The sequence below is a fragment of the Myotis davidii genome, unplaced genomic scaffold (assembly GCF_000327345.1).
Source record: "Myotis davidii unplaced genomic scaffold, ASM32734v1 scaffold545, whole genome shotgun sequence".
NCBI classification, from domain to species: domain Eukaryota; kingdom Metazoa; phylum Chordata; class Mammalia; order Chiroptera; family Vespertilionidae; genus Myotis; species Myotis davidii.
Window position 1 is genome coordinate 2,132,405 of NW_006296634.1, and position 17,161 is coordinate 2,149,565.

Consider the following 17,161-nt stretch of genomic DNA (forward strand, 5'->3'; position numbering starts at 1 on the left):
GGGGATGTGCCCGCAACCAAGGTACATGCCCTTGACTGGAATCGAACCTGGGACCCTTCAGTCCACAGGTCGACGCTCTATCCACTGAGCCAAATCAGTCGGGGCACTAATAATAAATTTTGTTAATACTTACTAGGCCTAGGTTCTCTAAAAAGCTGTCCCAAGAAATGCCTACTTGTTCTACTATCTATACTCCCACCATTAAATGTAACCAGAGGAAAACACAGAGCCATGCTATCACCCTTTAAATTCATGTCTACCCAAATTAAGTGAGTCCTTAATATTGCCTGGCAGTCACATCCCAGATGCCTGTTTCGTATCTTCTTTCAAACCTCCAATATTATTTTCCCTGTGAGGACCTTGCTAAGCATTCCACTGAAAAAATACAAGGAGCCAGAAGAGAACTCCAACAAACTCTCACCACCACACCTTCCTGCAACTGGACCCATGTGCGCCATCTGATCTTCTGCCACTAGGAATGAACTAGGTCCCAGGGAAGACCAATCGCTCCGCCTATTGCTCTACATCCTATCATCTTTCAGACATCTCTCCACAAGTTCTCTTTTAAATGATCTATTTTCCTCTCCCTGAATCACTGTATTTGAAACTTGCTATCTCAAAAATATTCTAACATTTTACATCTCAAAAGTTCTTTTGATCCCAAACTATCTTCCATTTATTTGCTTGCTAGAGCAATTTCTTGAAAGAGTTGTCTGTACTGGTTGTCACCAGTTCTAGTTCTTTTCCCTTCTCTTAGTCCACTCCCATCAAGCATTCCCTCAGCAATCTACCAAAACCGTTTTTGAAAAGGTCATTACCCCTTGTTAAATCCTATGGTCACAGTCCAGTCCTTATCTTACCTGAACCAATCAGCAGCATTTGCCACAGTTCATTATTCCTTCCTGGAAATACTTTCTTCAGCTGTCTTCTAGAATATCTCACTGGCTGTCTTTCTCAGCCTCTTCTACCAGTTCCTCATTTTTCCCATCTCTAAATGTTGGGAAGCTCTAGAACTGTCCTTAAACTCCTCCCTTCTCTAACTACATTCCTTAAGTGACCTCAATTAGGCTCATAGTTTTAATACTTGGTGACATCCAAATTTTTATCTCCTGGACCTCTTCTCTCAGCTCCAGCATTGTCTATCCAGCTGCCCTTTCAGCAATTCCATTTGGAAATCTATAGGCATCTCAAATATAACATGCCCAAATTAAAATTCCCCATTTCCCTTCCCACACCTGCTTTTCCATGAGAAATCTTCTTATCAATAAATGGAAATTCCATTCTACCAGTTTTCAGGCCAAAAGCTGTAGAATTAACTTTGACTACGTTCTTTCATACTCCACACCTAACCCATCAGAAAATCATGTGGGCTCTATCTTCAAAACATATCCTTAGCCGAAACCGGTTTGGCTCAGTGGATAGAGCGTCGGCCTGCGGACTGAAAGGTCCCAGGTTCGATTCCGGTCAAGGACATGTACCTGGGTTGCGGGCACATCCCCAGTAGGAGGTGTGCAGGAGGCAGCTGATCGATGTTTCTCTCTCATCGATGTTTCTAACTCTCTATCCCTCTCCCTTCCTCTCTGTAAAAATCAATAAAATATATTTAAAAAAAAACACAACATATCCTTAATCCAATCACTTCTCATCACCTCTACTGCTACCTCCCCATACCAAACCACCATCATTTCTCATCTAGATAATTGCAACAGCCTCTTCTCTCTGCCTTTGCCTCAGTGTAATCTAGTCTCAAACAGGGAGTCTAGTGCTCCTTTAAGACACTCATCAGCATCACTCATAAGCTTAAAACCTCTAATGACTTATTCCAGCAAGGAAGTCAAGGCCCTTAGAGTAGACCTTTAAAATCTGGACCCATCATTAACTCCCCCCCGCCCCCCCATGGTTATAGGTATTATTGTTTTATTTAGAGAGGGAGGAAAGGAAAGAGAAAGAGAGAGATACATGGATCAGTGGCCTCCCCTTGTGCCACGAAGGGATAGACCCAACAACCTAGGCATGTGCCCAGACTGGGAATTGAACCCACGATCTTCTGGTGTTCAGGAGAAAGCTCCAATCAACAGAGCCACACTTGCCAGGGTTATCATTAACTCTTTAACCTCAACTCTTTTCCTCCCTGGCTTACTCTATTTTAGTCACCCTACCTCCAAAAACACATCAGTGTATATACTCCAGCCTCAGGACAGTTGCTCTTGTTATGCTCTCTACCTGGAATACTAGTCTCCCAGGAAAATGTGCAGCTCACTCCCACACTTCCTCAAATCATCCTATCAAGCCTCCCCACTCTTCAATCCTCTTCCCCTTATTTTTTTCATAGTTAATATCAGCTGACATACCATATATTTAAGCTTTTTTCTTATTTACTGTCTGCCTCTCCAACTACAATACAAACCTCTCAAAGGCTAAAATTTGAAGGTTTTGTGCACTGCTGAATCCTCAGTGCCCAGAACAATGACTAGTACACATTATGTGTTCAATAAACATTTGTTGAGGGGGGCGGGGGATAGGGGGGTAAGAGATCAACCAAAGGACTTGTATGCATGCATATAAGCATAACCAAAGGACATAGGACACTGGGGGATGGGGGAGGCTAGGGGACTGTCTAGGGCGGGGGGAAAAAATGGACACATATGTAATACCCTTTGTAATAATAAAAAAAACAAAACATTTGTTGAATAAGTGAATCCACACCAAGTGGATAAATTATTTAGATTTCTTTATTTTAAAAATTAAAGCTTCTTGAAAGATTATTTATAAGAAATTCCCCTTCGCCGAAACCGGTTTGGCTCAGTGGATAGAGCGTCAGCCTGCGGACTGAAGGGTCCCGGGTTCGATTCTGGTCAGGGGCATGTGCCTGGGTTGCGGGCACATCCCCAGGTGGGGGTGGGGAGCCTTCCTCTCTGGTAAAAAATCAATAAAATATATTTAAAAAAAAAAAAAAAAAGAAAAGAAATTCCCCTTCTATTAGGCAGAAGTGATTAATAAGGTTTTGTTTGGTAAAAGAAGGGGATATTCCTAAGATTTTCATCAGTTTTCTCTATTTCAAAGATAATTCACATTATCTCCTAATCTTACTTCTCCTCCTTTCTAGGGAACTCAAGTTACTCTAGCACTGAAGAGGGGAGTAAGTGGCTAGGCAGATTCATAATCCAAAACTGAGTTCTGTGTATACCACTGGTTTCAAGTGGAACCTAAATTAGGAATAACTCAACATAGGTCAGGGGCTGGCAGCTGAGACTGTTCAACTTCAGTTCTCTAAGGACAAAGCTACATGTCATTTCACAATCCAAACTAAATAGCTACTGTGGCAGAGCCTCAGCACACACTTGAGAGTAAAGGGGTAAGGAAAACAAAGAGAAAGATGGTAACACATACTTACAGATTCAGAAAAATGGTGGGAATTATGTTTCACTAATGGAAACTGGGAAAGAGACAGAGAGAGAAGTTTGGGTACCTCCGGAAGTGAAAGAAGCGGCAAGCCACAGTGGAATCATCTTGCTCCTGTTCCTTAAACTTCCGATACCGCTCCAGGCGGCACTCACGGCACTTGTGCAGGTGAGGGGCTACGTTGATGCACGACCCATCCTGCAGGAAGGGCTCCCCGGACTGCTTCAGCTTCTTCACCTTGCTTACATCTTTCAGCACTGACTGGCCCACTGTGGCAGGGGAGAAAGAAGAAATGGTTGGTTGTGACAGGTATAAATGAGACTCAATAACATGACTCTTTTGCAGACAGATACTTGTACCAACCTCCACCACTCCTCTTTACACTGTTTGGGCATGTGCCCGTCAGGTTCATCCTTGACAGAAAGGGAGCAGAGGGAGCAAAGAGGCTTCCCTTAGGGGCTAAGGACCATGGGGAATTTGAAGGAAGTGCCTTATTATAGTAAAAAAAACTCTGGTCATGAAGGAGGAAAACTCAAGAAGGCAGAAGGTAGCCACCACCTGTCTCTGGCCCCTAGGGATATGACTATTCTAATCAAGAAGTCTTCTAATTGAGCTCCCATGGGATACCAATTCCTAATGACAACGGCTACTTTTACTACCAGACTTCCTTGTTTTTTACCATCAGCTCTTACACACTTCTGGACCATAACTTCATACACAGGACTTAATGGCTTTTAAAAATGACATTAAAACCTTACGTGTGTCAGAGAGAAGCAAAGTGAGGGGTGAGTAGAGAGAATGGGCCAAAGGAGAGCAGAAAAGGATGAGAAAAACACCAAGAAAGAGTTCCTGAACAAAGAGACTACTAAGGAAGGTCAAGGACTTCCTTTGTGGGACTATCATTATACTAACAGATACCCCTCTTCCAGTGCTGATTTACATGCAATCCTGCCCTGAAACAGGTCTAGTGAGGGACCTTTGTTAGGCCCTCTTGGCTATGTAATTTTATGAGATTACAGAACTTTCCATCGAAGGGAGGGTCTCTGCTACCCAAGAGAACAACAGGCATTCAAGGCGAGTGCCAAAGCCAAGCCGCTGTACAGCCCCAGCAGGATCACCTTTCAGGGGTGCAGTCCGAGGCCGGCCCTTGGGGGCCTGCTTTCCTTTGCCTTTGCCCAGCAACAGCTCAGCACTGCGTTCCCCATTGGGGCCCAGCTTCCCCATCAGGTGCTCTGGAATCCCCTTCAGGCCAGTCTTGGCCTGCAGCTGCTCCTCAGAGTCGCTCAAATCTGACAGGTCACTGTTGGTGCTCGAGTCTGAGTCCTGTCTGCAAGCCAAGCTTCGCTCATCCAGTGAGAACCTTTTCACAGCTTCAAAAGGAGCTTTGTTCTCCTGTGAAAAATCTGCTGGGGAGGACAGAAAGCTGCCTGAGTGCCTGCCAAAGACGTTACTAAAGGTTTTGAGGAGGGGATTGTCCTGCTGCCCAGGCCCCACAGTTGGTCTCTCCTCTGTGGGGCTGGAGGAGAGAGTAGGCATCTCAATGGGCTGGGTGAGGCTGCTGGTGGGTGAACTGGAGCGGCCATTTCCCATAGCAGAGAGGCTTGGACCTCCAGTGGTCAGAGCTGAGCCCAGGACACCAGACACCAGTTTGGAGGAGTCAGTTGTGATGAAGAGGGTTTTCTTCTTTGCTAAAGATGCTGAATCTGAAGAGGAGTGAGACTCGGGCCAGGTGGGTGCTGCCTTGGAGGTGACAGTGGTAGCAGGGGAAGAGCTACCTGATGATGCCTGAGATGCAAAGCCGCTGAAAGGGCTATGTTCAACTTTCTCCACAAATGCCAAGAAAGGGTTAGAGGGCTCTTCCCGGGACAGTTTAGGGGGCTGTAAAAATAGATTTTCATGACTCTCTGGGGTACGGGCATTGAGGAGGCTCCGTGGGAAGGCTGGTGTGAGGGTGGGCATGGACTCTGTAGGCACTTTCTGGTCCACAGAGCCAGCCTTAGAGCCTGATTTAGTGTCTGCTCCAAGAGTGGATCTGCCTTTACACAGGCTCTCAAGGCTTTGTTTGAATGAGTCTCGACTGGAGGAATCATCAGCCAAACTCTCTGAAACGGTACTGAAGTAGTTACTGGTTGGTAAAGTTTGGGGCATGCATTGAAAAAACAAGTTTTTGGAGAGATCAGAGTCTTTCTGAGACTCTGGCGCAGAGCTACTGCCAAAAGAGAAGCCCAAAGTTTTGTTCTCCGTGGCTAGAACCCCATTGGACTGGCTCCTTCCACTTCCAAAAGTCAAAGGTTGTGATAAACTTGGGAGAGAAGCTCCAAATCCAGAAGAGGCCAGGACAGAATTTCTTGAATTCTGAAAAGAAGATAGCCGGAGTTAGTGATGTTGACTTCTCTTGACAACCTTATGATCTCTTTCTTAGCCCTAGGCCAACATTCCTTTAGTCAATCAACTTTTCTTTCCTACAATTCCATGAAAACTGCTCTTACAACTAGATTTCATCAGCATTAGGGAAGACCTGCCATAGACCACACAGAGGAAATCTTTAGCAAGGTAAGCTAGAGATAGTAAGATGCCATTCATCCTTCCATTCCCTTGGTTGTCAGCCATTTGGTTGTCATGGCACCAGGAGTCTGTGTAGGCTTCTTGTATCTATTTGGAAACAATGACTCTACCAGGGAATTGGTGAAAAGGATTCCTGAACAGACATCAGCTTTTACTTTAAAACATACCAAGTGACCATGTAATACTAATCTACCTCAATGACCTTAGGCTATTGTTAAAGTTTTAATTTATTTAAGCTATTACAAATTTTTTATCTTACAAAAGTGACTTCAGCCCCTTAACAAGCCCATTGTACATTAAGGAAAAGTATTCTTTTATTTAGTCTGAAACTCCTTAAGTTGGACCCTTTAGGAAATTAGCCATTTATTTATGGGTTCAAGTCAACCTGAAAGTTGACTATCTGTTTCAATTAAAGTTAAACCTAAAGACACTAAATTAAAAAGAGCACACTGATTATTGAAAACTTGTGTTATCATTAGGATCTAACAAGTCTCCAACCAGGAAAAGTAAAAGATTCTGATATGCCCACCAAACAAAAGATTCAGCATAACAAATTGGACAATAAAAAAATACTTTCCTTTTGTGTGTGCATAAAGTAGGATCACTTTCATGTATATTACACATCCATTTACATACACAGAAATATCCATAGGTAGGTATGAGCACTTTTGTAATACTTTTTAATTGAATAAAACCAGGTCCTAGCACTTGACTAACAAATCGCAGTAGTAAATGATGATAACCCTAAACATTCACTTTAAAACGCTAGAAATAAATTATTCCATGACTGCTTAATAAATATGATGCTTCCTTTTGGGGTAATGAAAATTTCTGGAACTAGATAGTGGTCGTGGGTGCACAGCATTGTGGAAATACTAAATGCCACAGTACTATATACTTTAAATGGTTAAAATGGTAAGTTTTGTTATATGTTACTTATCACAATTTTTTAAATGTTCCAGATAGGAAAGGGCTCTGTAAAAAAAAAAAAAAGGGAGTTTCAATTTACTTAAAGCATTCTTTAAATATTCAAGAGAAGTTTACATTAGGACTTAACTTGCGGGTGGCACAGAGGCAAGAGAACAGGCAGGCTCCCATGGTTTGCCCTCCTTTGACATTTGCTATAGAGACAGTTTCAGGGCATTTTAGGGTTCATAATTCTGTTTTCTTTTCTTTTCCACTAACCAACAACCATTGACTTAAACCTCCAACTAAAAAGAAAAGAATAGACAGACGCAGCACTGATGCGTTGTAGTTGCTTCACTTGCGGGATTTGGCCAGGAGCCTTGACACCTGCATGACTGCAAGGAACCAGCATGGGTAGCTCAGGTTTCACTACTAAAGTTACCCTTTAAAAATAAATACACACATGAATGAAGAACAATTTGGATGCGCTTATTTTCCTTCAAGTGATTAAATTCCAAATCCTTTTCTTATACTAAACTGATGACAAGCTGATTTCAACTCAATTTTAAGGGCAAGAAATTTTTTGGATGAGGTTGTGTCCGTATTTTAGATTCAACATCATAATGGAAACAACCCTTTCTGTATTTTAAAATCCTACCCCAAGGAGAAAACCTAGGCTGACACCTTAGCAAAATTACCGATGTAGCCAAAGAAATTTCTCCAACCTGTTTAGAATCCACATTTCATCTATTAAGCTTTGCTACTCTTTTAAGAATAACAGCACTCCATGGAGCTCTTCTTGTAGCATGTAAAATTTGGTCTATTTTGCAACTCCCCATTTTTTTCCACACTGCCGTTGACATGGAATTCATTTTAATTAATTTGGGCAATATGATGATATAAAATCTAGAAATCCACATAGAGATCCTCACCTAGTTCTCTTGGGAATGCTGGTCATTTAATAAAGGACAAACCATGAACAGTGTAAAATTTGCATTTACAGTCTGCCTGGACATTTCATCTCCTTCCTCATCCCTGCACACTAGGGATTAACAAATTGCATTTTCTAGATGGCTCAGTGGTTGAGCATGGACCTATGAACCAAGAGGTCATGGTTCGATTCCTGGTCAGGGCCCATGCCCAGGTTGCAGGCTCCATCCCCAGAGTGGGGTGTGCAGGAGGTAGAGGATCCATGATTCTCATCATTGATGTTTCTATCTCTCTCCCTCTCCCTTTCTCCCTTCCTCTCTGAAATCAATAAAAATATATTTTTTAAAAAAACGAAACAAACAAACAAACAAAAACCAAATTGCATTTTCTAGGGAGAGGAAGAAATCAGATGAAATGTTTATGCTATATTTTATCTGGCATTGTTATACCTAAAATTATTCCATTTTAGGATGTGAGCTCCTTCAAACAGGAATTTCAATTCTTTGTTTATAATATATGGTACTTAGCACACAGTAGTTTCCTATACATAATTTTAAAAAGTTATTTAATATCTTAGTATTTCATACTTCTAGCTTGAAAAAACTATGACTAGAATCATAAATCATACTTTGGTGACCAAAATAGGAGTCCAAAGATTGATTGTAAGAACTGTTTTTAATATTGCCTCAAATTTGATTTGGGAGCCAACTTAATGTTAATTTAAATAATTTAACAAAAGTTCCATTTTGTAAGAAAATAGTAGCCCTGGCCAGTGTGACTCAGTTGGTTGGAGTGTCATTCTGTGCACCAAAGTCTCAGGTGATTCTCAGTCAGGCCATATACCCGGGGTTTCAGGTTTGGTCCCTGTTTGGGGATGGCACATAAGGGAGGCAACCAATCAATATTTCTCTCTCACATGGATGTTTCTTACTCTCTCCCTCTCCTTCCTCACTAGAATCAATGAAAAAACATATCCTTGGGTGAGGATTTAAAAGAAAAAAGTAAACTGGATACTGTGACTAATTCCATCAAATTTTCCAGGTTAGGCTTTAAAAGATTAAGCCAGGCCTGGCCAAGTAGCTCAGTTGGTTAGAGCATCATCCTGATATGCCAAGTTTATGGGTCTGATCCCCAGTCAGGGCACATGCAAGAATCAACCAATGAACACATAGGTAAAGGGAACAACAAATCAATGTTCTCTCTCTCAAATCAATAAATAATAAAAATAAAAATAATAGATTAAGTTAGGAAAAGATAATTTTTTAAAAATATATTTTATTGATTTTTTACAGAGAGGAAGGGAGAGAGATAGAGAGTTAGAAACATCGATGAGAGAGAAACATCGATCAGCTGCCTCCTGCACATCCCCCATCGGAGATGTGCCCATAACCCAGGCACATTCCCTTGACCGGAATCGAACCCGGGACCCTTCAGTCCGCAAGCCGACGTTCTATCCACTGAGCCAAACCGGATTCGGCAGGAAAAGATAATTTTATGACCATATCTAATCATGCGAAAGAAGCCCAACCTCAAGGGAAAATATAGAAAATGATAAACTGAAAACATGGGTTGGTAATAGTGGCTTTCACATAGCCTTAATTATAGTGCCACTATTACCAACACTGTAATTCGTTAACCTTGCCTCTCACATGCCTGGTGGCAGTTCAACCACTATGAAATAAAAAGATAACTAAATTAAAAATCTATCTTAGCCAAAACCAGTTTGGCTCAGTGGATAGAGGGTCAGCCTTCGGACTGAAAGATCCCAGGTTCGATTCCAGTCAAGGGCATGTACCTGGGTTGCAGGCACATCCCCAGTAGAAGATGTGCAGGAGGCAGCTGATCGATGTTTCTCTCTCGTCGATGTTTCTAATTCTCTATCTCTCTCCCTTCCTCTCTGTAAAAAATCAATAAAATATACTTTTAAAAAATCTGTCTTAATGTATCATTAAATTGGGTTGCATAATCAGTTTTGATTAGCCTAATTGTTCAGGTGACTTTTAAGAGCTAATAAAATTATTAAAATATACACATTTGTCCAATGAGCAGTAAAGGTCCATCCACAGTGTTTAATTTAAGCACATCTTAGATATACTCCTTCCCTCTAGCATTTGAGATGCCTTTTAATGTGTTACCAAGAAATAAAGAGTGGAAGAATGAAACCAAGTCTTGCAAATCTGCCTCTGAAACAACTCACCTCTCCTGGGGCCTGCGACCAGCTGCCTTTCTGTTTTTCCGGCCCAGTCCCTGCTGCAAGGCCAGTGTCTGAGATCCTCACCGTGGTTGGGGTAGAGCTGGCGGTGGTGACCATAGCTGCTGAAGCCACCAGGCCCTGACCAACTTGTTCCAGTGTTTTTCCTGCCTCTTTGCTTTCAGCTCCACCCGCCTCTGGGGCCAAAGGTGTCTGCCCTGGGGGTGTAGGATATGGAGTAAAAGGTGCAGTCGTGTCCCCACCTACAGGTTCATCCTGCACCACCAGAGTCCTGCCGTTTTCTTTGGTGTAAGTGGCAAAGCGAATGTTGCGGTTAATCTGGGGGACAAATGTAGTCGGCGGTGGCTTGGTTCTCTGATCCAGCCCTGGCTCTCCACTGGCATTCCCTCCTTTCCAGGGCCCTCGGCTCGCCTCGCCTCCATCGCTCCCATTACTGTCTACTTCACCCCTGTCTCCTTTTAATTTCTTTGATGCAGAGTCACACCCAGAGTCCGAAGCACTTTTTCTCCTCCGGCCATCTTTCCCCTCTATGCTCTCTCTCTTCTTCTTTCCTTTGGAAGGCTTTACTGCTTTTAACGTACCCCCCTACAAAACAAAATTCAAAGAAGATTTATTACAAGGGACTTTCCATCTTGTGAAAACCATAAACCATTAGCTCTTTCCCATCTCTAGAAGCAAAAAAATCAAAGCAGGCACAGACTACCAAGTTCCAATGCCAGCTCTAAGACATTCCCTGTGTCAAAAGCTCAATCTTCCTGGGACTCGATTTACACACACGTACAAGATAATGGTCACTAGAGATTAACTCACTTGGCAAACCTTCCCTTAAATAAAATTCAACACTTCCTCAAATGAAGGTTTTAAATATCTGTGGAATTTCTTTTACAAAATAGACTGCCAAAGCTAACCTGGGAGCTCATTTGCCCCTTGATGAAAAAATCAGCTTTATTCCATATTTAACTCCTTGTTTGACAGAAACTGGCATTTCAAATATTGAAAGATAAAATCTTTTCCTCCAGAAGTCACTAAGAACTGGTGGCAATAGGAAAACCGACATTTGTGAGTCTGTGACCAAAGGAAAAGTGATCCCAACAGAGGCAGTTTGGATTACTCTTACAGACTTTAAAAAGATGCAATCTCCAAATCTTATTTCAAAGCATTAGACAGAAGAAAGGGAAAAAGGCATGCTACCATACACCAAACAGTCAAATCTTTTTCTTAGCTCTTTCAATAATTTCAGCCTAGCTCATGAACTCTTACTTGCTCTTTACTTGAGAGGCCGGATAACCTTAAAAGATACAGGTTAGAAGGGGCAATTCCTATAGTCTTCCCTGAGAAGGACAAAGGGAAGGGGGCGTGGGACACAGCTAATATTCTTGCAAGCAACCTTTGTGCAGCAAAGGCTTGTATCTGAAATATTCTTAGATTGGTATCCCACCAAGAAGCAGGTATTCATTTTAGCTTTATTCAGATAACTTTCAGATAGTTTAATTCAGCGATAACATTTGCTAGGGTGGCAATAAGCTAGTAACACACAGTTATTTAGCTATTAGTATTATCTAAGAATAAATCTACTCTTATTGCCATTAATATTTATAGATTCTTTGTGCAGATCTGTATTTTTGTTGTAATCATTATTATAGGTGTTATAACAAACTTTTTCAAATTTTATATTTCTTTAGTCAGTTCTAGTTCTGTATTTTTCCCCTTTCCTCCCTCCCTCCTCCCTCCCTCCTTCTTTCCGTCTCTGCCTTCATTTCCATTTTTTCTCCTTTAATTTCCTTCTACAATTCTTAACCAAAGCCCAAGATTTCTTTCTGTTTCCCCATACTTCTGGTAATATTAATCTAAGTTTCTAAATCTTCCATTTAAGAACTGTTTCTGTTTGCTAGAAATTGTTTTCATTTGGTCCTTTTAAAACTTGTTTAGCCCTTCTTCAACCTCTATCACCACCCAGTTTTCATTGTTGTAAACCACAGAAGTATGATCAGTGAAATTTCTCCTTTCTTGCTCACTCATTCAAGAGATGAGGTGGATCTCTAAGGATGATTACTGTAAAACTTGGCAGAACTGTCAATAATAATTATTCTTTGCTAGCTAAGAAGATAGTCACATCATGGCAAAGCTGAAAAGGAAAGAATCAACATCTATTGCTGAAAACCACAGATCAATCTGATTCATCTAGCCAACTTACAGAGCCTGGCTCACAGCAACATCCGTGAGCAACAACTTTTATATGTCCTACTTACAGTGAGCTACTCACATGAAACCAGTACTCCCCAGCTACATATCTAACCAACTGAACAGTACCTGGCACATAATAATCGAATAAATGAAATAAGGAAGGGAATAAAAAAGGGGCCCAATACACCATAAAAGTAATAGGTGTTTTCAGCCATGTAAACAAAGTCAAGAGACTTATCCAATTTGTGGCAATATTATATGTTGTAAAGAGCCATTAAATTTAACCCTGATTTTTCTTTTCCTACCCTCATCTTATTTATGAAGTAAAAAATGACTGAATAAAGAAGATGAGGAAGAACTATATTTAGCATGAGTGGCCAAGATAGCACTATTACAGAGGTGCTAAGAGACTATGAAGAATATTTGGACAGCTGGCCATCCTAGTCAATATTCTACTGAAGGGAAATTGTACAGAATTCCTTGATTGGTTCAGGCACTGATTTATAATGTATGTTTTTTGGACTATGATAATTTTGAATGAACCAAGAGTTTGTCTGGTTCATAGTAATTATAGAGTTATCCACTGTGTGCTGAGCACTGAACTAGGCACCTGTTTTATTTGACCTTCTTGGGATAAGGAAAATCAGACTCTTTTGGAGCTCAATATCACCTAATGGAAAGAAAAAGAGGATGTAACTTCTCTTCCATTTCGTATTATTGGGTTGGTGATGAGTTACTTTATATTCTGCTTATTATAGCTTTAACTGTCTAGTGTATCTTATTATAGCTTTAACTGTCTACTGTATCTTTCAAATATACCTGTCCTGGAAGAATATAAGAAGAAATAAGTTAGGCTATGGAGTTCAAAACGGCTAGGCAACCTGGCCATGATTAAAAGAGTTTGCTCAGACTAGGTTTTTTTCTTGAAACTATTCTTCCTTAACTAGGCAAGACCATGAAAAAAAAAAAAAAAAGGAATGTACAGTGGCCAGAGCTGAAGTCCAAAGGGTATCCATGGACAATACACATATAAGAAATCTACATAATAACATAATGCAAGGTCACGAGTCTACTCAGAGACTCAGTCTATTACTGTACCTCGTTCTGAGGGGTTGAGTTATCCGTCAGCATCACATGAATCAGTCTGGGATCTACAGACTTGATCTCACCGCTCTACAGTAGGAGCAGGATAACAGGTAATATGAAAAAGAGGGGAAAAGATTTAATACATTGTCTACCAAGGATACAATAATGTATTTTTCTAATCTATGTAATTATCTTTGTATTTCTACTCTGGTAGAATAAGAGCTCTACCAGAGCAGGGATCTTTACTATCTTACTCACTGCTAGATAGCATCTGAAACAAAGTCTGGACTATGGTAAGCTTTAAGCATTTGGGTCTCTTTTAGGGATATTAATTTCAAATTCTAAAACCTTCATATTCTGTACATTACAGAAACCAAAAACCTTCAGAACCAATAATCATTCAAAGCACCACTCTACTATTAAAGAATAAAAGCTTTTGGAAAGGGCCAATTTGACATTGTCAGATTTAATGTACATGTACTTTGACCTAGCAATTCCACAGCTGGGAATTTATCCCAATAAATAATGTGAAACAGTGTACAATGATATATGTTCAAGGATATTCACTGTGGCATTATATATATTATTGAAAATACTGTCAATGATTTAAATGTCCATCAATTTTAGACTAAGTTAGTCATGATACATCCATCCAGTTAAATATGTATCTACTTTAAAAGAACAAGTCAGATTTCTATACATTTACACAGAAAGATGTTAACTTACAATTAAGTAAACAAAAGTAAATTATAGAATATATAATATATACCAAACAGTTAATGGTGGTTACTACTGTGGGTAGTGATATTTGCTTAGGGGAGAGGATAGCTTTTAATAGCTACTTTATATATGTATATTGCTTAAAATTTTTAAATGAAAATTAATAATTTTTTTAAAACTCAAAAAAATAAAATAATTATGCTTATATTTACACATGACTGCCAAGGCCAAGTCTGAAACGAATTCAAAGGTATATAAATACAAATCTGTTTGCTTCAAAACACTCATCTAGTGTTTTTCTGACACAATTCTCCAGGTTGCTCTAGATCAGTGGTTCTCAACCTTCCTAATGCTGCGACCCTTTAATACAGTTCCTCACATTGTGGTGACCTCCAATTTCATTGTTAAAAATTGAACATAATTAAAGCATAGTGATTAATCACAAAAACAATATGTAATTATATATGTGTTTTCCGATGGTCTTAGGCGACCCCAAAGAGGTCGCGACCCACAGGTTGAGAACCGCTGCTCTAGATGCTATGCTTCTCTGTTTACTTCATTAGAAACAATTTTTCCAATATCCAAGGGAGAGTGGCATAAGTATTATAAAACCAAATGCTAACTAGATTTTTAACTACTACTAACCTTTATGATAAAATTATAATAGCACTTCACATTTGTATATTGTTTTTACAGATTTTAAAACATTTTCAAATACATTATCTCACTTCCCAACAGTGCTCGGAGATCAGTGGGGAGGGAGGGGGTGCCTAATTAACTCTAATTTATATATGAGAACAACGAGGTTAAGAAAGTTGAACAGCCGAAACCGGTTTGGCTCAGTGGATAGAGCGTCGGCCTGCGGAATGAAAGGTCCCGGGTTCGATTCCGGTGAAGGGCATGTACCTGGGTTGCGGGCGCATCCCCAGTGGGAGGTGTGCAGGAGGCAGCTGATCGATGTTTCTCTCTCATAGATGTTTCTAACTATCTCTCTCCCTTCCTCTCTGTAAAAAATCAATAAAATATATATTAAAAAAAAAAGAGAGAAAGTTGAACAGCTTTTCTTCTCAAGGTCATATGGTCATTAAGCAATAGAGCCACATATGGAACCCAAATCTTCTTACTCAGGATGCTCCCTTTTTCTACACCTTTAAGATGAAATAACACATAACACAAAGCCTTACCTCAGTTATAGACACATCCATAAGACGAGTAATGGAATCTTGATGGTTTACAATACCATAGAGCCAACTTTCTTCCCCCTCTGGCTGATATACTTTGACCCTGTGACCTTGAACACTGTAGGGACCTAATGGAGAGATGAGTCAGTATAAAATATTTTTGGCTATGCTATATTTTATAATTGTTTCTAAAAGCAGAAGGAAAATCATATAATGTAGATATATGGCACTTTTAGTCTTCTTGTATGGAGTTGAATGAGCAATTTCAGATTTACCATACTCAGCAATTTAAAAATAAAACATAGCCCTAGCCCGTTTGGCTCACTGGATAGAGCGTCGGCCTGCAGATTAAAGGGTCTGGGTTCGATTCCGGTCAAGGGCACATACTTGGTCCTAGGCCTGGTTGGTGTGTGCAGGAGGCAACTAATTGATGTGTTTCTCTCACATTTATGTTTTTCTCTTTCTTTACCTCTCTCTTCCACTATCCCTAAAAATCAATGGAAAAATATCCTCAGGCCCTGACCAGTTTGGCTCAGTGGCTAGAGCGTTGGCCTGTGGACTGAAGAGTCCCAGGTTCGATTCCGGTCAAGGGCATGTACCTTGGTTGCGGGCACATCCCCAGTAGGGGGTGTGCAGGAGGCAGCTCATCGATGTTTGTCTCTCATCGATGTTTCTAATTCTCTATCCCTCTCCCTTCCTCTCTGTAAAAAATCAATAAAATATATTTTAAATGGACAACCTAACATTACTACTGGAGGAAAAACAATTTTTTCCCCAAACTCTTAAGCACCAAAGCATATAAAAATATATATATATATTTTAAAAATATATATCCTCAGGTGAGGATTAACAAAAACAAAGAAAAATAAAACACAGTTTTCCCAGTGACCTTTGTAACTTTAGTTTATTTAGAAAGTTTCTTAGAATCTCCCAGGCCTCTGATTTCACCTTAATCTCCCCATTCTAAAATACAAGGGAGAGGAAGGAAACTTACAAATAAAAAACTACAGGTAGTATGAGAATGTACTCAGATCTGACACATACATAAAAAAAAATTGGAGGCCAATAAGTTGAATGTACTATTTTGTTAAGTGACCATATGAATGATATATAACCACTTACACGCTACTATCTGACTTTCAATAACAGTAGGTAGAGAGTTCAATTTATGAGGTTACCAACCTCTACACTAATAATAGTCTGACAAATATAGCACCTGTCTTCTTAGGAACATAGAGTTTCAAGTATATTACTTTATCAGCTGGTAATGTTACCCTGCAATATCAGCTGGCCCTCATTACCAGCTGATAAAGTAATATAGTCTCTCTCTTGCGTATCTTATACATTTGAGACTATATAGCTAAATACTACTTATTTTAAGTGATCTTTGAGCTATAATTAAGCTTCCTTAATTTTTCTATACATACTAATATATACCCCTACATCTCTTATTCTGTTCATTTGATTTTCTTCTCTCTGCCATCAATTTTTCCACACATTCTTTCTTCCCCATACCTTTCCTTGATTATTAAACATCATTTTATCTTGATACTCTTTTCCCCTAAATAGGCCTGTGTACCTATGCCTTCCTTTACCTACTTAGATTTAGTTTGATAAAAGAGAACCAAGGACACTATTTCACTGAAAATCATGATCATAATGAGGTTCAGAAAGGAAGAAGTTGATGCACAACATGAAGGGAAAGATAAATGAAGCAACAGTCTACACTTTGTAGAGAATCTTGGGCAAAATCTGTATCTGAACATGAAGAAGGTAATAATTCTTTCCGGTTTTCATTCATAATTATTTATTTATTATTGACTAGAGGCCTGGTGCACCAGATTCGTACACTGGGGTGGGGCAGGGGGAAGAGGGTGCTCAGCTCAGACTGTGCCCTCTTGCAGTCCGGGAGTCCTCAGGGGATGTCTGCTGGCAGCTGGACAACCTTAGCACTGCTGCAGAGGTGGGAGAGGCT

At 40.1% G+C, this 17,161-nt stretch overlaps 1 protein-coding gene across 1 annotated transcript in view; it reads right to left on the reverse strand.

Moving 5' to 3' along the window:
* KDM3B (lysine (K)-specific demethylase 3B) overlaps positions 1-17,161 on the reverse strand; it is a 46,784-nt gene that overhangs the window by 20,865 nt on the left and 8,758 nt on the right. The window contains exons 5-9 of the mRNA XM_015569637.1: positions 15,190-15,314; positions 13,298-13,372; positions 10,001-10,600; positions 4,521-5,757; positions 3,470-3,671 (exon numbers count right to left, since the gene is read on the reverse strand). Of these exons, the coding sequence (XP_015425123.1) occupies positions 3,470-3,671; positions 4,521-5,757; positions 10,001-10,600; positions 13,298-13,372; positions 15,190-15,314 (2,239 nt within the window). The remainder of the gene's footprint in view (positions 1-3,469; positions 3,672-4,520; positions 5,758-10,000; positions 10,601-13,297; positions 13,373-15,189; positions 15,315-17,161) is intronic.